Raw genomic sequence first — 24,620 nt, forward strand, 5'->3', positions numbered from 1 at the left:
GAATTTGTCCAGCACTTTATTCTGCCTATCCAAAATGGAAGCCACTGCTGCATCCTATGGTGGCAAATTCCACAGTGCAGCTATGCATTGTGTGAAGAAGTTTTTCCTCTTATCTGTTGTGTATCTGTCACCATTTCACTTTGAGCTGCTGCCACACTGCAGAAATATAGCAGTTTGACACCACTTTAACAGCCATGACTCAGTGCTATGGAATTGTGGCATTTTTAGTTTTGTGATATATTTAGCCTTCCCTGTCAGAGAGCTCTGGGACTCCACCAAACTATAAATCTCAGAATTCCATAGCATTCAGCTATGGAAGTTAAAGTGGTGTCAAACTGCTATATGTCTGCATTGTGGCAGCAGCCTCAGTGGATGACACACACATACCGGCTTCAAGTATAATAGGAGCTTGAACTGCTGTCCTTGGACTATGGAATACCCTTCCTAGGGAGGACACAATGAGTCTCATCTTATAGTCCTCCTGCTGGCAAGCAAATAATTCTTTATTCTGGCAGCCTTTTGGGAATGGTAGGCTGTTGAAAAGCCTTTTCAAGAGGGTGCTAGATTGTTTTTTTAACTTCAAAGCATTGTTGCTTAAAGTACTGGCCTTGGGACCACTGCTGGTCCATAAGCTATTGGCTGCTGCTCCAAAAGGAGGAAGCAGTTCTATACAATGTGCACAAATATTCATGTTCCTTGGCAAATTGGAGGGGGGGGAACCTTGCCTGTCCCACACATCAGATAGCTAAAGAAGCACTGCTTTAAACCGTTTAAAAATGCTATTGTTAGTTTAATTCCATTTTAATGCTGACTGTTTGTAAACTCTCTTGAGTCCATTTTTGGTGAAAAAGTGGAATATAAAAAAGCTGATAATAATAGTAGTAGTAATAGCGAGAAGAAAATTCTCATTCACTTGTATACCTCTAGCATGTCCCTCACCTCCTCTTCTCCCCCTCCAAGCTAAACAGCCCCTTGATTGATGGCTTGTGATTCATTTAAGATGGTTATCTACCACCCAAATGGCAGATCATAGGCGGGTTACAAACCGCCATAAAGTACGCGCTCCGCGCGTACTAGGGTTAGGAAGGGCCGTATTAGGGTTAGGAAGGTTCTTACCTTCCTGACAGCCCTTTGTCCCAGTACGCGCAGAGCGCGTACTTTTTTGCGGTGCCCATCCACATGGGCGCCGCCATGTTGACGTACTGGATGCTGTGCGTCCAGACGTGTCGCGGCGGAAGTGACGTCGCGAGGACGCACTCCACCCCTCGCGGCGCCACTTCCGCATTCCAAAAAGGAGCGGCATTTCGCCGCTCCTTTTTTGCTGCGCAGGGAAGCCTTGCGGTCTGGCAGCTGGGGCTTCCCTACGCAGCGAATGGCGGCGGGGGGGAAACGGCCCCTTGAGGGCCGTTTGTAACCCGCCATAGAATCATAAAGTTGGAAGAGACCTCAAGAGCCATCCAGTCCAAACCCCTACCATGCTGGAACTCACAATCAAAGCACTTCCGACATATGGCCATCAAGCCTCTGCTTAAAAACCTCCAAAGAAGGAGACTCCACTACACTCTGAAAGCAGTGTATTCTAGTGATGTTGACTCGAGTCAACTGACTTGGACTTACCATATACAGTGGTACCTCGGGATACGAATTACCCAGGTTACGAATTTTTCGGGATACGAATAAATCCCATAGGGATTTATTGTTTCGGGTTACGAAGGTTTTTTCGGGTTACGAAAAAACCCTGGCGCTGCTTTAAATGGAGCCGCGGCAGAGCCGCGGCTTTTTTCCCATTAGCGCCTATGGCAATTCGGGTTACGAAGGTTTTTCGGGTTACGAAATTAGCCGCGGAACGAATTAATTTCGTAACCCGAGGTACCACTGTATATTCGTGCACAAGCCGACCTCATGTCTAAGCCGAGAGAAGGTTTCAGGGTCAAAATCATGGATTTTGATATGACTTGTGGATAATTCGAGGGTAAAACCTAGGGGGCTATAAGGAAAGATGGAAAGGGGGGAAATACCACTTGCATCCCTCCTTCTCCTTCCCCGGACCTCTCCCAAGCATTTAATACCAATTCCAAGATCCTGGAGGAGAGGTTTTAATATCGGATTGAGAAGGGAAGCAAGTGGTGTTCAATGAGGTGTTTCTTCTATGGGAAGAGGAGGTTTGCAAATCGGACTGGGAAGGGAAGCAAGTGGTGTTCAATGTGGAGTTTCCTCCATGGGAAAAGGAGGTTTGCAAATCGGACTGGGAAGGGAAGCAAGTGGTGTTCAATGTGGAGTTTCTTCCATTGGAAGAGGAGCTTGCAAATCGGACTGGGAAGAGAAGCAAGTGGTGTTCAATGAGGTGTTCCTTCCATGGGAAGATGTGGCTTGCAAATCGGACTGGAAACCTCTTTCACACACACACAGACACAGAAAAAAACAGTGCCCTGAGGCACCAAGCGTGAGGCATCAGGCTTGCTTGTTTTAGGACCTTTTTAAGCTGTACTAGATATTGATCTGTATACTGTATAAGTTGACCTAGGATTTTAAGGTCAGTTTTAGAGCATAAATTTCTCGACTTATAATTAAGTATATATGGGCCTGTTACAGACAGCCAAAATAAAGCTGCTTCGAGTCACAGCGGAGGTATAGTGTTTCAATGATGCATGCGTCCTAAGAGTCCTAAGTTACCTTTTATAGATCGCATGCTTTGTATTTTAAAAATTTTTTTATAACACTGGATATAAAAAATTTTTAAAATACAAAGCATGCGATCTATAAAAGGTAATTCAAGCCTGTGGGCCACGCCCTAACAGACATAAACATAAAATGAGCAATCAGAACTGGGCCAGAAAACTGCAAATCCCATGGAAACATATACAGTACATGAAATATCAGTTCATTTGTGCCTCACAGAATGAGATTAAAGGGTATACAACAGGTTAGAGAGTGCACAATGACTAACAAATTAAAAGGGATAATACAGTATGCCCGCCCATTACAAAATAGTAAATGTTGACCAAACGCATTTCGACATATGTGTCTTCCTCAGTGGTCATGTACAACTGTAAAAAATAAAATGAGAATGGGTCACATACATTGCCATATAAGTAATAGCAAAGACCATATAACTAAAAGAGCATGAATCATAAATACCTAATGAAACAATCTTGGAAAGGTACTCATAAGATGTATAGGGACATCCCGTCTCTATGGGTAAGTTGTAGCTCTTAATGGACCAAATATCCTGCCTAAAAGAATATACATGCAGGCAACTTTTAAAGATATGAAGTATAGTCCTTAAGGAAAAAAAATATATACATATGTGAAGTCCTAAAATAGTATCCAGACTTACCTAGGACTGGGATGTCCCACACACAGTAGCAAGCTCTAATGAAGTTTAACAAAGTGGGAACTTTATATCCCAGCACAATCATACAAACTAATTCACCTGTGGACAAACCAACAAGCAGACCTCATCCCCCACTTTAAGCTTATTGCCTAACACACTTGCTTTTCCCTCTGAGAAATACACACTGCCTCCTTTTTTTTTTAATTAAATGATGGCTTCCAGACTTTGAGACTTGATGCGAAAGTATCTTGCTAGGACTTGAGGCTCGGCTTAAGACTTGAAGGTGGAGACTTGGACTAAATGACTTGAATACATCACTGGTGTATTCCACTATCAAACAGCTCTTATCTTCAGGAAGTTCTTCCTAATGTTTAGGTGGAATCTCATTTTCTGTAGTTTGAATCCATTGCTCCATGTCTTTGTTTCTGGAGCAGTGGAAAACAAGCTTGCTCCATCTTCAATATGACATCCCTTCAATATTTAAACATAGCTATCATGTCACCCTTTAACCTTCTCTTCCTCAGGCTAAACATACCCAGCTCCCTAAACCACTCCTTATAGGGCATGGTTTCCAGATCTTTCACCATTTTGGTCACTCTCCTCTGGACATGTTCCAGATGTTGGGATGTGATCAGTAAATGAAGTGATCAGTAAAATCATGGGCTCCTTCTTCCCTGGGCTGATTCTGAGCTTGCCAGAAGCATCTGCTTGGCCACTGTTTGGGAACGTGATGGGTGGACTTTTGGCCTCTGCCAGCAGGGCCCTTCTTACATTCCTAGTCCTAAGCTGTGCAATGGCAGGAGAGTTTCTGAGCAACAGGGTTTGCTGATGGACATCTCAATCTGCTGCTTTTCTGCTCTCTGACCTCTTCAGTGGTGCATGGGGCTAAAGGGCACCTGCGTGTAGGCGAATCCACTTGGGGGGTCTGCGTGAGCTTTCAGAGAAGCCAGATCTTGGCGTATTGCTCAGTAATTACTTTGGCTGACATTCTGAGAACTCAGCCGACTCCTCACTGCCTCTTGCTGAAGGATGGTCTGTGTCTAACTGTCAGTCCTGGTCCGTTTCCTGTTTGTGTCCTCCCTCTGCCCCAAGTTTTTGCCATTGCCTTTGGCCTCGAGACAGAAGGCCTGTGGTGAGTGTTGAGAGCAAAACTATTCTGGTTCTCAGAGGAAGGTTATTTCTGGGCTTGAGCCTTGTCACAGTTTTGCGAGATGCGAAGGGAAATATTAGTGCTTGGAAAATTTACTTTTTGGAATGAGGAAAAGTTACTTGTTTTGGACTACATACAGTATATACTCGACTATAAGTCGACCTCATGTATAAGTCGAGGACACATTTTTGGGGCAAAAATTATGGCTTTTGAGATGACCTGTGGATGTCAAATATAAAATTTAGGGGCATGTAACAAAGGATTTGAAGAATGAAGCAAAGGGAAATGATGCCGAACAACTTAGAAAATTCAAGCAGATATCACTGTTTGTACTCAGATTAAAGGCTGGATGGATGAGTGAATAAAGAGGAATCAGTGCTTCCAAGACAGATTAAGCTCTTTCCTTGGATCAGAGGCTGGTTCCTTTTTTTTTTTTTTTTGGTAAGAGTTAGAGTATGGTACTAACATTGACCCATGGATAAGCCGACTCAGATTTTTGGGGTCAATTTTTTGACAAAAATTTCTAGACTCAGTATATACAGTAAGTCGGTGAATCTTGGCACACTAGGAATGTGGGGATTTATATCCAGAAAAGAAACACTTCTGGGTAATATTGGATAAGGAACTTTTAGTACTGTACCTGGCTTGGTTCCACTAAGAGGAGATAGTGTATTTAATCACCATAAAAGAAAAAAAAAATCCTGGAGTTCCCTGCAGCGAAATTTCTGATCCTCAACTGACCATAGCAGGTAGTGTCTATACTTAATAATAATAATAATAATAATAATAATAATAATAATCTTAATAATCTTAATAATAATAATAATAATTTGTATTCCACTTTTTCACAAAGGAATTAAAGCAGATTCCAACAGTATAAATAAAACATCAAACAATTAAAAATTACAATTAACCCCCTCCAAACCCCAAGCTTCCCCCAAACATAAAAACAGTGATCAGCCCATAAAAAGAGATTAAACATCAAAAAATTTAAAACTGTCCAATAGGAATACACTGAAATTTCAGGCAGATTAGCGCAAGAAATGAGTCTTCCTCTAGAGGGGGGGACAGGGCAAAGGTATCAATAAGTTTTGATATCAGTATAATAATAATAATAGAGGTATTAATAGAGGAGGGTACATCTAATGGATCTAACCTAGTCTGGGAAGGACTGCCGGAAGACATCCATTTTAATAGCCTTTTAAAAGGCTTCCAAGGTGGTAATATGGTGGCTCTCGTCCAGTAGATCATTCCAGAGCCTGGGAGCGGCTGATGGGAAGGTCCTCTGGGTCACCGCTGAAAGTCTGGTCTTAGGTTGTAGCAGATTCTTCCCAGAGGACCGAAGTCTTGACTATAAGTTGTCCTCATGTATAAATCGAGGACAGGTTTTGGGGCCAAAATTATGGATTTTGATACGACCCATGGATAAGTCAAGGGTAAAATTTAGGGGAATGTAACAACGGATCTAAATGAAGCAAAGAAAAACAATGCCAAAGAACTTAGAAAATTCTAGCAGGCATAAATGTGCTCATACTAAAGACTGGATCGGAGTGGGGGGATCAGTGCTTCCATAACAGATGATGCTCTTGCCTTTCACAAGGGGATGGTTCCTTTTTAAAAATAAGAGTTAAGGTGCAGTACTTACATTGACCCATAGATAAAGTCGACTCAGGTTTTTTGGGTCAGTTTTTTGAGCAAAATTTCTAGACTTATACATGAGTATATATAGTAATCAGGGTTTGTAGGGGCCGCATCTGATTGCAAGATGGCCAATGTCAAATATATGAAAGGGACTGATAAATGGTTGGGTAGGTGGAGCAGGAAGAAAACCAGGGATTCCAGTTCACATAGTAAGATGGAGAGAGCATGCTTTCAGAACTTGGAAGTCTTCGTGAACCTATTTTGGGTTCCTGAGCATTAAAGGGGTGCAGCACAAAGTTGCATCTGACCTTTTAGGTAACTGGAAGTGAGGGTACATCATTCCTACTTGTCTTTAAGGCCTTTTCTAAATTTTGAAAGGAGTTCTTTTGTGGAAGGGGATTCTCCCAAATATTTTTGGATCCATTTTGTAGGTTTTTTGCTGAATATATTTTGGGAGGTGGTGGGGGCTTTGAGAAGTCAGTAGGGAGGGGTCTCAAGAGTCACCTGTGTACTAGGCAATCAGATCTGATAGAAGCTTCTGAGCATGTACAAAGTAAAATTTGTTCACCTCTGTGTAATCAGAACCCATTGCATTTTCAGAAAGAATTGGTTACAAATTAGGACACATGCTATGGCTTTCAAGCCTGGAAGCTTCCTTTTTAGAATATAAAATTTGCAAAAAAAACCCCCTCTAAAGCAGTAGATATATCTTGGCCAGTATGCCAGGATCAAGATGCTAGTATACCCTCTCCCACCCCCTGTTCCCTGGACCGAAAGAGGAGTTAATGAGAGGAAATTTTGGCAGTATAATGTTCCTGACTGTACACATTGGCACCACCTTATGCTCCTGCCAATGTGCTGGAGTGACATTTTTCTCATAGCTCTCTGGATGGCAAGTAGACAGAATGTTGGAACTGGGGTGTGTGTATGTGGATATTTATAAACACGGCCAAACAGCTGATTAAACTCCTTTTACATTGTCTTCTTCCTCGCAGTGTGTTGGGCTGGTGGATTAGAAACTCAGGCCTTGGCCAGAACTGCAAGTATATAAGGCCGTAGCATTGCAGGAAAGTTGCCATAGAGAATATCAGACTGCTCAGTTTGATCTGTACTGAACCACAGCAGCTTTCCAAAATCTCAGAAGTTTTCCTGCAAGAGGTGATGAATGTTGAATCTGGGTCCCATTGCACGCAAAGCATGTGCCCTACCATTGAGTTACACAGGGGCCTGGCAAAGATGCAAACCGTGTGCTTTGAAAATCATTGCTTAATAGCAATGAATGAAAATGTTAACCTGGATTGTCTCAACTTAGTGGTCCACGAACCAGCTCTTCAGTTCCCCATAGGCTAACACAGTTTGGGTACAAATTAGATCAAGGGAAATGATGTGCAAAGAGGTTTGAAGGGATGGAGGGAATGAAAGCTCTGTTGTGCAGCTCAGGTTGTTCTCTGGATGGTAATGAAGAGTCAGCAAGGGTCCTCATGCTCAGAGGATATTGTGACTTGCAAAGGGCTTCAAGGAGCTAAAGTGAGTTTGAACTCCTGAATGTCCTGGGAGAATCTTCAGTATCCCCAATACACTAAGGGGCTCCACAGACTGCCCCTTTTAGTGCCGGATCGGGGCCATGGCAACTACACAGCGCAGCCCTGATCTGGCCTATCTGTGGTGCAAAAAGGAACTGCAAAAAGCTGTGTCATATGGACACAGCATCAGAGGAGTGCCGCGCAGCAGGGGGTGGAGCTGGGGCGTGCATTGTGCGGACATCACGTCCCCAGTCTGCCCCTAGATTGGCCTTTATCACCAGTCTGTACACTGTGTAAGTCAGGATGCCTTTCAGATGTTTTGACCTAGAGCTTTTACAAGCCCCCAAACCTGGAAGCCAAGATAATGAAACTGAGACTGTCATACTTTGGCCACATCATGAAAAGGCATGACTTATTGGAAAAGACAACAAGAGAAAAGGTAACAGTAGAAAGAGGGCAGTAGAAAGAGGAAGATCCTATGTTAGAAACATAGTCTCAATTAGGGAAGTCAGGGTATGAATTTACAGGACCTAAACAAAGCAGTGGAGGACAGGGGTGCTTGGAGATGCCTCATCCACAGGGTAGCCATGAGTTGGGGTTGACTCAAGAGCATTTAACAACAACAAACAACTGCAATGGTAAGGGGTTACGGAATCTGAAGTCTAAAACAGTGGTTCTCAAACTTGGGTCCTCCAGGTTTTTTGGACTTCATCTTCCAGAAGCTCCAGCTAGCTTGGCCAGTGACCAGGGATTCTGGGAGCTGAAGCCCCAAACTCCTGGCAAGGCAAAGTTTGAAAACCACTGGTTTAAAACATCTGGAGGGTACCAGGTTACCAACCCCTGCCGTTGATGAAGAGGTGGGGAAAGTAAATCAAAACACCATAAAGTCTTCTAAAAACGTCATATTTATGTCAACATAATTTCACTCAAATAAAAAGAATCTGCAATGTATCTGAAAGATGCATTGGTGGAGCTTAAAGGATTTTGACAGAGCCTGGCAAAGAGTTACTTTTTAAGGCTACCACTTCCACTATCTCTATTGACCATGCTGTGGATTTGGGGAGTAGTAGGATCTGCAAGACCTGAGCAGGGCTGTTGATGATAGCGTAACTTGGAGGTCTCTCATTCTTGGGGTCACCATAAATCAAAGTCGACTTGACAGCAGTTAACAGTTGAAGTCTCCCAAAGTAACTTTTCCAAGATTTTGGTCTGGGTCATTTGGAGGGGTTAGAAAAAATGCTGTTACTTTCCTTTTTTCTTCCTGCAGCCAGCTCCTGAGTAGCATATGACTTGTCTCAGGGATAAGAGACCTCTCTCCCTACAGATGTTTTGCACTGTTATTCCCACAATCCCTTACTGTTGGCTGAGATGGGTGGTGCTGATGGGAACTGTAGGTAAAAATATCTGGAGGGCTCTAGCTGATGCCTAGTTATCCGGTTAAAGTAGTACATCTTTCCTTCATAGGCAGGTGGATTTCTCAGATTGAGACTGAAAACTTTATGGTGAAGGAATTTGTATGGTACATATATTGCACGGTTTAAAAAGCTGAGTGATAAAGAGGAAACTATCCTGTTTTTAAATATGGAAGAAATACACAAGTTGGATCCCCCTTATCTGGAATTCCGAAATCCGAAATACCCCCAAAACTAAAATGTTTTTCATGGGTGGCAGAGATAGTGCCACTTGTTGTCTGATTGTTCAGTGTACACAAACTTGGTTTTATGCACAAATTACAGTGGACTCTTGTTACACGCTGGGGTTTGGTTCCAAGATCCCCCGTGTATAACAAAATCCGTGTATACTCAAGTCCCATTAAATATAATGACATAGCAAAATGGTGTCCCTTATAAAAAATGGAAAATCAAGGTTTGATATTTGAAATTTATACTTTTTTGGAACATTTTCAAACCGTGTATGCTTGAATCAGTGTATAAAAAATCAGTGTATAACAAGGGCCAACTGTATTTAAAATATCGTATAAAATTACCTTCAGGCTATGTGTATAAAGTGTATATGAAACTGAAATGAATTTTGTGTTTAGGCTTGGGTTCAATCTCCCAAGTTATCTCATCATGTTCATAGATGGAAATACAGGCATTTCAAAATCTTGGGAGGGGGAATCTAAACACTTCTGGTCCCAAGCATTTTGGATAAAGGAAACTCAACATGTGTCCCATATAAACTTAAACTGCTACATAAAGATGCTAATGTTGTTGAGCATAAGTCATTGGGACCTGTCAAGCCCCACTGAATTAAAAAAATTATAGCCTAGCTGTGCTCTTGCATTTCAATCTTTATTTTAACTTGGCTTGTACTGGAGAGGTTCTCAATGAATGTTGACTGTTTTCATCAAATTTGCCATTTGTTCAACTGTTTCCTAAAGGAAGGAAGGAAAGAACATATGAGAATGCTGGAATAAGTGGAACATGGTTATTCACAAATGAATAGAAAGAAGCACAATTATGTTTTTCCAGGAGGCTGGATGTTACTATATGTCCATTTATTGGAGCAATTATCTAGCTTGGATGTGCACCAGTTCTTTTCTTGATGTGTCTTTACCATATTAGGAAATAGTAAATGCAGTTATGTTTATTACAGTGTTGGTACATCGGCCAGTCATCATAATCATATAAAGAACCTAAGGTCAAATTTGTCTTGTGAGAACAGGTTACAACATTTGGTGTTCTTTATTTTAAGAAAAGAGGGAGAGAGGAGGGGACATCATAGAAGTATAAAAATTATACATGGCATGGAGAAAGTAGATACAGTAATGAGAAAACAGATATTTCTTCGGTGGGATTGCCAAACAGAATAATGGTATGGGATCATCCTTACAGAAGACACTACAGGTACTATACTTTTGATCATGATGTTAATAGATAAGAATATGTGTTTGATTAATCCCCTGCTTTTTAGGTGGCGTAATTGTTCAACTAATTATTAAGATTTAAATACATTTGCTTGTTGACATTATAGAGCCCTTTTAAAGATGCTGAATAGCAAGAACTTAAGAGTTTAGTACAAAAGCTATCACATGGGTAAAAATTTCTTTTTAATCCCCCCATTATACTAATGCAGCAGATCCATAATAGCTTCAAAAGATAAATTGAGTATGTTCTTTACTTTTTCACCCTTTAATTAAACTGGGCTTTTTCTAAACAGCTGGCCTTCGAAGACTGGATCCTAGAACCTCTCCTGGGACTATCTAGCCATTACCAGGCAGGTCCCCCCCCCCCCCCCCGCAAGACAAGGTTACAGAAGCTCTGCTCTGTGCCTCAACACAGTTCCCAGAATTCCATAGCATTGAGCCATGGCAGTTAAAGTGGGGTCAAACTGGATTATTTCTGCAGTGCAGATGCAGCCTGAATCCTAGAGGGTTAGCTTGACAATAAGACCTCATCTGACTTGGAACAGATTTGTGTGTGTGTGTTTAGAAAGGTTTCCCAAACACAGAAAAATGGCCAATAGATTTTGGAGTGGCTCTATTGAAATTTTTTTGGGGGAGGGGTAGAATCATAGAGTTGGAAGAGACCACAAGGGCCATCCAGTTCAACCCTCTGCCATGCAGGAACTCACAGTCAAAGCATCCCAAACAGATGGCCATCCAACCTCTATTTAAAGACCTTTGAATTGTGCCAGTGGTACTCACATTTTTTATCCTTGGGACCCTCTTGACATCAACATGTAGGCCTTGTCTCTCTCTCTCCCCCCCCCCATATGACATAGTATATGAACAAAAATATTTTTCTTATGTAGTGTGCATGTTTTCATTCATACGTTCATAATTTGACATTTTATAAGGAAATTGCATTGTTTAAATTAGAGCGGTTTTCTTGAAGTAAATTCGATACTTAACATATGTGTAAATGTGGGAAGAGGAGGAGGGATCAGGGTCTCCAAGTCTCACACCCCTCTTGAGCAACTCTCGTGCCCCCCTGGGTGTCTCATCCCACCATTTGAGACCCACTAACGTATGTGTAGTAGAAAAGAACACCATTCCCACACCTTTCCATAGCACCAGGGTGATTAATATTAAATCAGAATGGTTTTTTTTTTAGTACAAGTGTACCAGTCACCTTTCCCTTTTTGACATTTTTAATGACTTGACAACACCCACTAACTGTTCGCAATACTAGTTAGGGGATTGGCAACAACCTGAGCCCTACCAGATGTTGTTGGTCTGCTGAGACAATTGAAAGCCCCCTTATTGCAAGTAGAGTTCCACTTGCACTTCTTTGGAGGTGAATCACTGCCTTTTCTCAACTTCAGATTGTTCTTCATGTGTGTCTTGCATCCTTTCCATAAGACAAACACTGTGGCTTTGTGCTGCTTGGGTCAGCAGCCGTATATATATCTTTTATAAACACACAAGCACACACATATACAGTCAGCCCTCCTTATCCACGGATTTTTTATCCACAGATTGAATCATCCATGTCCTGAAAATATTAAAAAAAACTATAAATTCCAAATAGCAAATCTTGATTTTCTGTTTTATATAAGGGACACCATTTTGCTATGCCATTATACTTAATGGGACTTGAGCATCCACGGATTTTGTTATCCACTGGGGTCCTGGAACCAAACCCCAGCGGATAACAAGGACCCACTGTATGCATACATGATCATCCAGCTTGGGTACAGCTAGAGAGAGAACAAGCAAAGGTACATCTGCTTGAGGCTTAGAAACAGAGGCCTGTTACAGACTGCCAAAATAAAGCTGCTTCAGGACTCTTTGGAGGTATGCTATTTAAATGATGCATGGGTCCTAAGAGTCCGGAGGTCGCACCAAAGCCACACTCCATTCCTAAGCACTGGAATGCAACTTTGGTGCAGCTTCCGGATTCTTAGGATGCATGCATCATTTAAACAGCATACCTCCAAAGAGACCCGAAGCAGCTTTATTTTGGCAGTCTGTAACAGGCCCGAATGTTCTTTTCCTGCCTCCTCTTCTTTTCTTTTATTAAACTATTTCCTTTCGTAATTTGCTTCATGTGTACTTCATAAGCACAGCCCAAAGACTGACCACCTCACTTCTCCACGTTACTCAGCGCTTATGTGCTGTATTACAAATATTTCGCAGCCTAAACTAGACCAGAATTCTGAAAAGGATGTAAGTGTATCATCCTGATATATATGTGAAGATCTCTTGTGCTAGAGTTTAAAAGCAAAATTCATGCTACTAGTCTGAGCAGCTTGGTACCAGAGATAAAATAACATGGAAAGAATAAGGAAAGGTTCCTCCAACACACAAAAAAGAAGAATTTGTTATGGCAAACTTTTTGTTCAAAACTAGAAGTGTGCATGCGTGAAAAAAAGCTTGCCTTGTGTTCAGGTACACCAAAAATATTTTGAATTTTTTAAAGACCACTGAAAGGCATCTTACAAAATGCATCCAGGGATGACTTTTTCTTTTGACAGCCTCCACTTATGATTTCCATTTTGTTGGCCAAACATAGACTTGTGCCTTTTAAAAATGTGCTGGTGGTAGTTGGTGAGGTAGGCTTATCTGCTTTCCCCCTTTCTCTGTTTTGCTATTTGTGCATGTTCAGTAACGGATTCTGTAGACAAATGCTGTTTACTTGGTGTGTTGTAAAAAGGCACACATAGCTACAGTAGGACAGCTAGAGTAGAAAACCTTTCCTAGCTCATGTGTTACTGCACTGTTTACTGCAGATACACTACTTCAACCAGACGTCAAAAGTTTGTGTTTCTCCAACCCTCCATTGCCATCATCCCAATGCTAATGTTGCTAAAAAAACAAACAAAAAACTTCCAGCTTGGCAGGGGATGTGGGGGAAAAAGGTAGCTAGACAGGACAGGAGCTGCTTTTTCAGAGGTTTTACTAACTATGCTTGTATAATCTGATTTACTGTTTTGTCACTTTCTTGTGTTCTTATATCCCCAGTGCCTACTGTGTGGCCATTTACTCCAAAAGAGTCCCCACTTCAAATCCTCCAAGTTTTGGGTTGGTAGAAGAGGCAAGGTTTTGAAGAACTTGCTGTTGGGAGTGGACCATTGGCCATGTTGTCTAGAGGATTCTGGGGGTTGTAATATAAAAATGTTGCTTTTCTGAGCTTTGGGCCGGAGGTAGGCAGGGTTTTGAAGAATGTGGCAACCTGGGGCATGCTTATATTAGTAAAACTAAAGTGGCAAAGTTGGAGTGTGTAACAAGTGTTGCAGATAGAGAGGGAGAAACACATTTGCCAAATGGCTGATAAGAAGTGTGGCATCTTGGAATGATGGATTTATTTATACTTTCCTTGCTGGAATTCAAAGCTTTTAGACTCGGAAGCTACATGTCTGGTTCATAAAGAGTACTGGGTCCTTTTTTATCTTAAGGCTGCCTCCTTTCTCTTCTCCTGTGTCCTCTGTCGTCTCCTCCCAGATTGCCCAATCATCACTCTGTCTTTAATGCAATGTACTCTCTATTTTTAAGTTTTCCCCTCCCCCTGTTGATGGTGCAGAGTAAATGTGATGCTGTTGTCTTCATGCCAGTTCCAGTTTCCCAGAATGCTTAATTCTGTTTAGAAATGATTGTGACAGAAGTGCCAGAATGGAGTCAAGCGGTGTCCCCTAGCCCCCACCTTCCAGATGTGCTAGATTGCAATTCCCATCATCCCTGCTCAGCATGCCCTGTGTTGGCTGGGATGCTGATAGTTAAGCACACTTGGCAGCTGGTGGGCTCGGAAGTTTATGATATGATGAGAAAGGAGCTTGTGTCTATGATCCACTGCAAGTTCTGACTGTTACTTAATGCTAGAAGTGTATTTTATATTGATGTGGAAGTGAGAAACGGTGCTGTATGTTTTGTGGTAAGAGTACCTATTGCAGCTTGAAATGTTACTTTTGCGGAACTACAAGTCCCAGAACCCTCTAGATAGTACAGCCGATCTAGTCCCAAAGAATAATTCTCTGCAAGTGCTTAAATTGTGCATGCTTAAAATTGCATTCTTAAATTGTGCATGTGTAAATATGCATTTACATTGCATGCTTAAATTAAATTAAGTTAAATTGCATGCTTAAATTGTGCCTGTGTAAATGTGGATTTAGTCTCTAGATCCCAGGGTTTTAGGACTGAGTGTTGGAAAGGATCCTAACCTGAAATGTTAAAAGGCATCTGTCAGTCTGAAGTTGATATTGGACTATTTTGGCATCTAGCTACTTGGGAATGACTGGGTTGTTTGTAATAATCAGGAAATAATTTTTGATTGCCATTTATTTCACATCATGTTTAAGATCACATTGGCGGCCTTACTCCATCTTCTCCCAACCTGGTGTCCTCCAGAGTTGTTGAGTTGCAATTTGTATTGCTTGTGGGAATGTTGCTTATTATTGTCTTACTCAGCTGGAACGCATCAGTTTGGGTAAGATAGTCTGCCTTTAAAATAAATTACATTGAGGAATATTAATAACAAGGTCTTCCTAGTAATGGCTCCTGCATCATGGCTCCTCCATTTCATGGATACCCTTCAGTTGCACCTTTAAAATGAGCTTGGACATAGCTATGCTGGCTGGAGATGAGGGGAATTGTGTAACCTGGAGGATGAAAGACTGGGGAAGGCTGTTCCCCAGTATCTGAAAGACCGAATGTTCCTGTTCAAGTATTAAGATCACGAGGAGAGGACTTTCTTTTAGTCATTGGAAATGTGTTTGGGACAGCAAATTATGTCAGTAGCTTGTCCAGGACAACTTGAATATTGAACTTAGAAAAGTTCTGTCTACAGTCTACCCTCCTTATCCACGGATTCAAGCATCCACAATTTGAAAATATTCAAAAAAATATATACTAAAAATAAAACCTTGATTTTACCATGTTATATAAGGGACATCATTTTACTATCCATTGTATTTAATGGGACTTGAGCATCCACGGATTTTGGTACCCACTGTACAACTGAAGACTCCCACACAAACTTTTAATGATTTTTTTCCAGAAGTGGATTTAGAAACAAACTTAAGAAATTGCATAGTAATCTACCAATGGGAGGAAGGCAGAATTCAGTGGGACCATCACTGAAACAATACCTAATGTAACCTTGTGAGAGTTGTCCAGTTGTGTTCTCCAATGTGGAATCTTAAAGATCTGTGCCTAACTATTGCTCTTTCCCTTCTTGCCACTTTTCTTTGTTGCTACTTTGCAGGCCTATGAACTTTCCACCCTAACGGGGACGCAAGTATTGCTGCTTGTGGCCAGTGAAACGGGCCATGTGTACACATTTGCGACGCGGAAACTGCAACCCATGATCACCAGTGAAACGGGGAAAGCACTGATCCAGACATGCTTGAACTCTCCTGATTCCCCTCCTCGGTCAGACCCGACCACTGATCAGCGCATGAGCGCTACAGGCTTTGAGGAGACAGACCTCACTTACCAGGTGTCTGAATCAGACAGCAGCGGAGAAACAAAGGTAAAGCTTCTCCCTGCCTCCATGATTCTATCTGTGGTGGGCTTGTTGGAATTATTTTTATGGATTTCAGGCAAGAAGAGGTTGGTGCTTGCATCCTTGACTTCCAACAGAGGGTAGGTGTTGTACACTGTGACATTCTAACATATGCTGTTATGCACTTGTAAGTCCTTGGCCTCTGTGTGGTACAAAAATAATAGAGTTAGAAGAGATCTCGAGGGCCATCCAGTCCAACCCCCTGCCATGCAAGAACTCAAAATCAAAGCACCCCCAACAAATGGCCATCCAGCCTCTGCTTAAAGATATCCAAAGAAGGAGGCTCCACCACACTCTGAGGGAGTGTGTTCCACTGTTGAACAGCCCTTACTGTCAGGAAGTTCCTCCTAATGTTGAGGTGGAATTTCTTTTCCTTTAGTTTGAATCTATTGCTCCAGGTCCCATTCTTTGGAGCAACTGAAAACAAGCTTGCTCCATCCTCAAAATGGCATCCCTTCAAATATTTAAACAAGGCTGTCATGTCACCTCTTAACCTTCTCTTCTCCAGGCTAAACATACCAAACTCCCTAAGTCACTCCTTATAGTGCATGGTTTCCAGATCGTAGTGGTTTCTAGTCGCCCTGGAAGATGAAACATGGGAGAGAGCCTTCTTGCTGGCTGCTCCCCAGCTTTGAAACACCATCCCAAGGGAGGTTAGGATGGCTCCCACTTTGTTGTCCTTCTGTCAGCAACTGTCAATGATTCTGTTCCAGCAGTCCTGTCTAGAATTTGACTGGAAGGGATTTTAATACAGGTTGAGTTTTTCTTCTCTGGAATTTCAAAATTCAAAATAATCCAAAAACCAAAACTTTTTTCATGGCTGGCTGAGAAAACCTTTGTTTTCTGGTGGTTCAGTATACACAAAGTTTGCTTCATGCATAACATAAAATTATTAAAAATAATGTGTATAAAATTACTTTAAGGTTATGTGTATAATGTGTATATGAAACATAACTTTATTTTGGATATTAATTAAGAGTATTTTGGAATTCCAGATCAGGGATACTCAACCAGTACCACAACACAATCTTAACAGTCATCATGATCAGTTGTCTAGTGTTATTGATGTTTCTGAGAGTTGTAGCCCAAAAAAAGTAAATTTTTTGAGTTCTGACCATACTTCTGACCAAAGAATTTTGCTGAGAGGATGAAGAAAAGCTGCAGAAAAAGGAAAGAAGAATGATTAGCTGGAGCATTTCCCCAGCGTTATAGATGTTGAAACTTTTTAGATTTGAAAAAAAAAAAAAAAAACAAGTCAGGGAGGGGAATTTGCAATGACAGAGATGCAATAAAGTTGTGGATGGTGTGAATAAAGTGGATGGGTGAAGTTTTTCTCCTTCTTAGAACCCCGGATTATGTCACAGTGGTTTGTCTGATGGACTTGAAGGGAAGGTGATTCAGAACAGATAGAAGAATTGTACTGTTTGTTTAGATTTGTACTGTTTGTTTAGATTGTAAGCCACTCTGAGACCCAGTTTTGGGCTGGGGAAACGAGATACAAATTAATAATAATAGTAGTAGTAGTAGTAGAAGGAGAAGGAGGAGGAGGAGGAGGAGAAGAAAAAGAAGAAGAAGAAATACTTTTTTACACCAGAATTCACTATGGCAAGATATAGTGATGACCACCAGATGAAACCACTTTAAAATACAATCTATGGCTATTAGTCATAATGGCTATACATGATGGCCATACCAACTGATTAAAGGACATTTTATAGCATTTTATTTTAAAAATAAATCCCCCAAAGTACTTTATCTCCATAGCAGAGGTATTGCAATACTATTTACTAGAGAACACGAGGAGTGTGCTGTTGCACTCAAATCCAGCTGGTGGGTTCCATAAAGACATCTGTTTGGTTGTTCTGGGTACAGCATGTTGGATTAGTTAGACCCTAGATAGCTCAGATGAAGCAGGTTGTTCTTATACTGTAAAAAAACAAAACAAAAATAATCCTGAATTCCATGGAGGGATGCTACAACTTGGAAATAATGTTTTGGGGATGTTGGGGGTTTTTTTTACAAAAAACTTTCAGAATTTTCCCAATGTGACTACTGGCTGGATGATTCTGGGAGCTGTAGTCCAAAAACATCACTTTTCTGCACTCTTCAATACAATTTCAGAATTTGGGACCATTTTCTTCAAATGAGTATCAGGAGAGCAAAAGTAATAGCATTTACATTTCATAGTGAACTCAGCACTCTCTAAGCAGTTTACAGTGTGTTAGCCAATTGCCCCCAACAAGCTGGAAACTCATTTTACCAGCCTAAAAAGGATGGAAGGCTGAGTCAACCTGGAGCCCTCTGGGATCGAACTCACAACATTGTGGCTGCAGTACTAGCATTTAGTTAAAACATAATCAAAAATAGTAATCTCAACCAAAATTTTTGTGTATAATTAAGTTACGGAACTCATGTCCCCAAAATACAGGAGTGGCTGCTAGCTTAGCTGACTTGGAAAACAAGCTGAAAGGTTGAGTTTGTGAAAGACTTCTAGCAATATTTTCTGGCTGAAACTACTATATTTAGAGGCAGAATTCCCTAACCCAGGATGACTTACAGCTCTGCTAGCTGCAAGAATTCAAAGAGTATTTTCCAAAATTCCAAAGCAGATCCCAAACTCTCCTTCACCAAACTTTTTGATCTAACAAAGTATTTCTATTAGGATTTTCTTTGACTACAAACTCAAAGCCAGCATAGTAGAATGGTTTGAGTGTTCGACTTTAACTTTGAATTCCCGCTTGACCATGGCTTTTGGTAAATAACAATCTCCCAGGAGGCCTAAGAGGAAGGCAAGGGCAACCCCCCTCTGAGCAAATATTGCCAAGAAAACCCCTTAGGGTCGCCACTAAATAGGAAATGACTTAAGGGCAACACAACAACAACAAACTCTCAAGCATAAGACATCTCTTTGCATGAAGGTGGGTACAAGGATCACTCATCCAGCGTCAATAAACCAAGGGTTTTTTTGTAGCGGGAAGAATTGTTTGCTGAGTCTGTTTTTGTAGTTAGGAATCAGATGGCATTACCCTTATTAAGTGATTGTTCCATCCACCCACCCACCCACTCCAGTTCTATTGCATCTTTCTTTCCCTAGGATTTGAGTAGTTGTGCTGGCCCAGGGTGACCAGACCCCCTCCTTTTCCAGGACATGTCCTTCATTTTCCAGGAGGAATTCCAGAATGTCCTTTATTTTGAGTATGACTAATAGCAATAGCAATAGCATGAACTAGCACTCCCTAAGTGGTTTACAATGGGTAAGCCAATTGCCCCCCCACAAGCTGGGTACTCATTTTACTGACCTACGAAATGATGGAAGGCTGAGTGGACCTTGGAGCCTCCTCTAGTATCAAACTTACAATGTTGTGGCTGTAGTACCAGCATTTAAACATTGCACCACCAGAGTGCCTTACTAAGAAACATGGTGTAGTGGTTTGAGTGTTTGACTACAACTCTGGAGACCAGAGTTCAATTCCCAGCTTGACCATGAAACCCACTGGGTGATCTTGGGTCACAATCTCTCAGCTTTAGGAGAAGTCCATGACAAACCTCCTCTGAACAAATCTTAATAATAATAATAATAATAATAATAATAATAATAATAATAATAATAGGTTTTATTTATATACTGCCCAATCACTGGGAATCCGAGCGGTTTACAATAGAGGGGATAATAGACAGTTCCTTGCCCTCAGGCTTACAATCTAAAAAGACACAACACAAAAGGAGAAGGGAATGGGGAGGGGGGGAGGGCATCAGGTCCAGCATTCTTCTCTCCCTCTGAGGCCTGGACCAAGGCAGATGGACCGGAGGGAGGGCTCTTCTTCTTCAGGCTAGCCCTGGTGGAACTGGGCCAGCCTATTCTCTTCCTCACCGGACGAAAGATGACAGTTATGGAGGGAGGAGCCTCTTTCTAGAGGCTAGCCCCTGATGGAGTTGGGCCAGCCTGTTCTCTCCCTCACAGGCTGAAAGATGTCAGTTATGGGCACTCTATCTTCAGGCTAGCCCCTGAAATCTTGCCCAGAAAACCCCAGGATATGTTCATTTGAGGGTCGCCATAAGTTGAAAACGACTTGAAGGCACAACACCAACAAGAAGCATGAATTTATCTTATATGAGTGTTTTCAGCAGGGCTGGGGAATAGGGGTAGGAGCAGTAAAGGAGTAGTAGGAGTAGTAAAGGGGTAAGAGGTTTTATAAGAGTATAAGTAGAAATAAAGAGTAACAAAATATATTTGTTACTCATTATTCCTGTTGTTATACATGCAAACACCAAAAAACAATTTTATTATATTGCACTGGGGAAGGGACTGGGAGGCAAAGACACACACACACACACACACACACACACACACACACACACACAGAGTAATGTGTAAGTAGTAAAGGAGTAAGAGGTTTTTATAGGAATAGGAGTAACATTAAGAAAAAATATCTTACTCTGGAGTAGGACAAGGAATAACCCCCAAATCACCACTACTCCCCAGTCCTGGTTTTTAGCTTTTTGTTTGATCATGTGCTACATTTTCCTTTAATGCCCTGCGTTTTACGATGCCTTGTCCTCCTTTGAGGTTATGACATCTGGTCACCCTGTGCTGGTCATGTGCTGAAGTAGAAGCAGGACTGCGCCATGTGTGCCATGCCTTGCTTTGGCGGCATTTCATGTGATGGGCTCCTGTGCCAGATTGGGAGTGACAGATGCCATTCTCTTTCCTCTCGTACCCTCCTGGAGCAGCTCTGTTTTTCCTGTTATCTCTCCTCGGGCGTCTCTGTGCTCAGGCTCATTGATAAAAATTTGATTCTGCCTCCATGGCCTTATAAGGCTTGGTTTCCCTCCCCGACGTCCCTCGCTGGGCCTCTTACATTCCTTATAAGCTGCAGCTGTCTCTTGTGTTGGTGCTGTTTTGGAAGGGGGCAGGGAGGACACAGGGAATTGAAGTACTTGGCTGAACAGACTATTCCTTCCCTCGCCACTCTCTCTGTTCCCAACCAGATCCTTTGCTGGCTTTGGTCATTACTTTCTTTGCAGAAACCTTAGCACCAATATGGAAAGAGTATAGCTGCCTTGGTTGTTGCTGTGTGCCTTTAAGTCGTATCTGATGTATGGTGACCCTATTATGGGGTTTACTTGACAAGATTTGTTCAGAGGGGGTTTGCCATTGCCTTCCCTGGAGGCTGAGAGATTGTGACTTGCCCAAGGTCACCCAGTGGGTTTCATGGCCAAGCTGGAAATTGAACCCTTGGCTCCAGAGTCCTATCCAACGCTCAAACCACTATGCCATGCTGGCTAATTTGGACAATATAGTGCAATTGCTGTGTTACCCCCATAGCACCCAAAATGTCTTGCATAGTTGCTACCTGTGTGGCTTTTCTTTAACAGAAAAGTGGGGAAAGTGCTAGCCTTTGTCTCTTTTTCTGCAGACCCTAGGATGCTCTCTAAAGCATCTACAGAATAAATTCTTTAATTTGGGGATGGTGTTAAGCCTTAAGTGCATCAATTTTGCTTAAATGCAGCACTTAAATGCCACCCCCCCCCCCCCCGCCCCAACCAAAGAAGGTTGAAAATCAACTGAAAACGAAAACCCGAAGTGATGTCACATTACCTCCAATTTGTAATGGTGGCGTTGTCTATTCCTGTTTGAACAGTAACATAGTCTTTTGTACTTTACTAAGAGTTACTGTTTTCTCTCTCTCTCTGAAAATGTTCCTGGAACCCCCCTGCAAGTATCCCCTGGCCATGTTCCCCAGGGGTATTTTGGGAGTTGTTTGCTCTAGCTTTTAAAACAAAACCACACGTCTTTTTTAAAAGAAGAATTGGATTTTAGTATATAATTTTTTAAAAAATGTTTTAATCAGTTATGCCTTGCCTCGAGGGCTCTGCGGGGTTTGTGTGTCAAGAGGCAGTAAATGAATGCTTTCAAAAAGAAATGCATCTGAGGAAGTAGACTTAAGTCTATGACAGCTCATGCTGCCAAATTCTTTCTTTTGTTAATCTCAAAGATGCTACAAGAACTCTCTACATACTGGTTGTACAGACTAACACGGCAATATCTCTGAATTCAAAAAGAAAGTGTTTGCTTTTCCTTTTGGATGTTGAAGCTTTTTGCGTGCACATTTTGTTGTTGTTAAGTGCCTTCCAGATGTGGATGAGACATCTCCAAGACTCCTGTCATTTACCTCTCTGACTAGGTCCTGAAAACTTAGGCCCATGACCCAGCTGATGGAGTCTATCCATCTGGCATGTGGTTTTCCTCTTACTGTCTTTTCTAATGATTCATGGCTTCTCATGATGTGGCCAAAGTACAACAGCCCCAACAGCCTTATCATCTTGGCTTCCAGGGAGATTCCACGCTTGATCTGTTCAAGGACCCATTTGTTTTTTCTTTTTGGCTTTCCATGGTATCTATCTCATTAATCCTTACAAAAGTCATAGGATGCCTGGGGATGTGAGAAGCACCTCAGACTTACATTAGTCCAACTCCATGGTGAAGTCAGGGGCATTGCTTCTGTTCCTGTAGTGTAGATTGGGAAGGTTCAGCTGACAAGACAGTGTCTTACCTGAGGGTAATTGCTGGGACTATGTGACTTTCTTGGGCAAGTCACACCCTCTCAGCTGCAGAGGATAGCAGTGGCAAACCCCCTCTGAAGAAAAGTGCCAAGAAAACCCTATGAGAGGGCTGTCTTAGGATCGCCATATGTCAGAAACAACGAGGAGGCAAGCAACAAGAACAAGAAAGGGCTGAGAACTCTTGACCAACTTTGCCTGTTGTAGCAATGTTGGAAGATGCCTTGTACCAGATCATTCTGATTTTTTCTCTTTTTACAGTATTTGCTCCAACAATGGGCACTACCTCTCCCTTCTCTCTATTGCCCACTGCCTTATAATTGCAGTGCTGAAATACCAGGGATTCAACCTGGGATCTTCTGCATGCCAAGCATACACTCTGCTCTTACACTGTGCTTGTCTCTGCCATCTGTTAGTTCCTCTCTTGTTCTCATCAGTTTTTCCTTTCATAGCTTGTAGGCAGGGTTGGGAAAATTTACTTGCTTGGATTACAGCTCCCAGAATCCACCAGCTTGGTTTGGCCAGTGATGGTAACAGACAGCTTGTTTGAGAATCTGAATACAAGGAAGAGGTGAGGGCTCAGTCTCTGTTTTCCCCTCTTAATGAGTGTCTCAATTTTCACAGAAATGCAAGGCAGTTTTTTCTCCAGGTTACCTCAAAGATGCTACAAGAACTCTCTACATACTGGTTGTACAGACTAACACGGCAATATCTCTGAATTCAAAAAGAAAGTGTTTGCTTTTCCTTTTGGATGTTGAAGCTTTTTGTCCTAGCAAGTGCATCTCCTCAGATGAAAAGAGTCCCATGCTACAAACACAGAAGAACCATTCTCTCTGGATCACTCCCGAAGTTCTATTCATTTCCCTGCACTGAATATCTACTAAACTCTATCTCTTTCTCTTTTACTTGTGCATTCTATTCACCAGCATCCATTCCTAGAAATGCAGTCTTGTACTCTGTTCATCCATCATGCAAGTGCACACACACACACATATATCCCTTTCTGGAGCGTGTCCAAAGGAGGGCGACAAAAATGGTGAAGGGTCTGGAAACCATGCCCTATGAGGAATGACTTAGGGAGCTGGGGATGTTTAGCCTGGAGAAAAGAAGGTTAAGAGGTGATATGATAGCCCTGTTTAAATATTTGAAGGGATGTCATATTGAGGAGGGAACAAGCTTGTTTTCTTCTGCTCCAGAGAACAGAACCCGGAACAATGGATGCAAGCTACAGGAAAAGAGATTCCACCTCAACATTAGGAGGAACTTCCTGACAGTGAGGGCTGTTCGACAGTGGAATGCACTCCCTCGGAGGGTGATAGAGTCTCCTTCCTTGGAGGTCTTTAAACAGAGGCTGGATGGCCATCTGTCAGGGATGCTTTGATTTGGATTTCCTGCATGGCAGGGGGTTGGACTGGATGGCCCTAGTGGTCTCTTCCAACTCTACGATTCTATGATTCTTCTCCAATGAAAGCCATCATAGAAGGCAGCAATGTTTCAGGGCCAGCAATCACATAAATGCAGATACACCTAATTGTCTTAGTGCATTATGTGTATATAAACATTGCTTTTTGGTCCTTGCAGTTAAATGTTGGCTCCTCATATCCCACATGCTCTGTTTTCTAAGCACGCAGAGTGTAAATATGAATGTTACTAATCATTTGTGTGTATCTGTGTGTTTTCATGGGGATCTTGACACTCTTGAGATTCTACCAAGGAAGGAGATTACTTCAGTTCTTTGTTTTGCTCTTGAAGACATTGAGGCTTTTAGATTTGCAAACTGCCCTACCCATATTCCAAGCCCAGACCATCATTTCAGAAGATGGATTTGAGAGGAGAGGGGTTTTTTTCTAATTAATTTTTATTGGGTGTTTACAATAAAACACATAGTCTGTAGACCAATGGCAGCAACAACAACAACAATTAACTATAAGGGCCTAGGATATGTATCTGATGAATAGCTATTCTGC

At 41.9% G+C, this 24,620-nt stretch overlaps 1 protein-coding gene across 1 annotated transcript in view; it reads left to right on the forward strand.

The window, feature by feature from the left end:
• The window catches only part of SRF (serum response factor), a 113,720-nt gene that overhangs the window by 19,267 nt on the left and 69,833 nt on the right, over positions 1 to 24,620 (forward strand). Inside the window, 1 exon segment of the mRNA XM_042475123.1 lies at positions 15,793 to 16,059. Coding sequence (XP_042331057.1) covers positions 15,793 to 16,059 — 267 coding nt within the window.

This window comes from Sceloporus undulatus, chromosome 1 (genome assembly GCF_019175285.1).
Source record: "Sceloporus undulatus isolate JIND9_A2432 ecotype Alabama chromosome 1, SceUnd_v1.1, whole genome shotgun sequence".
NCBI lineage: Eukaryota > Metazoa > Chordata > Lepidosauria > Squamata > Phrynosomatidae > Sceloporus > Sceloporus undulatus.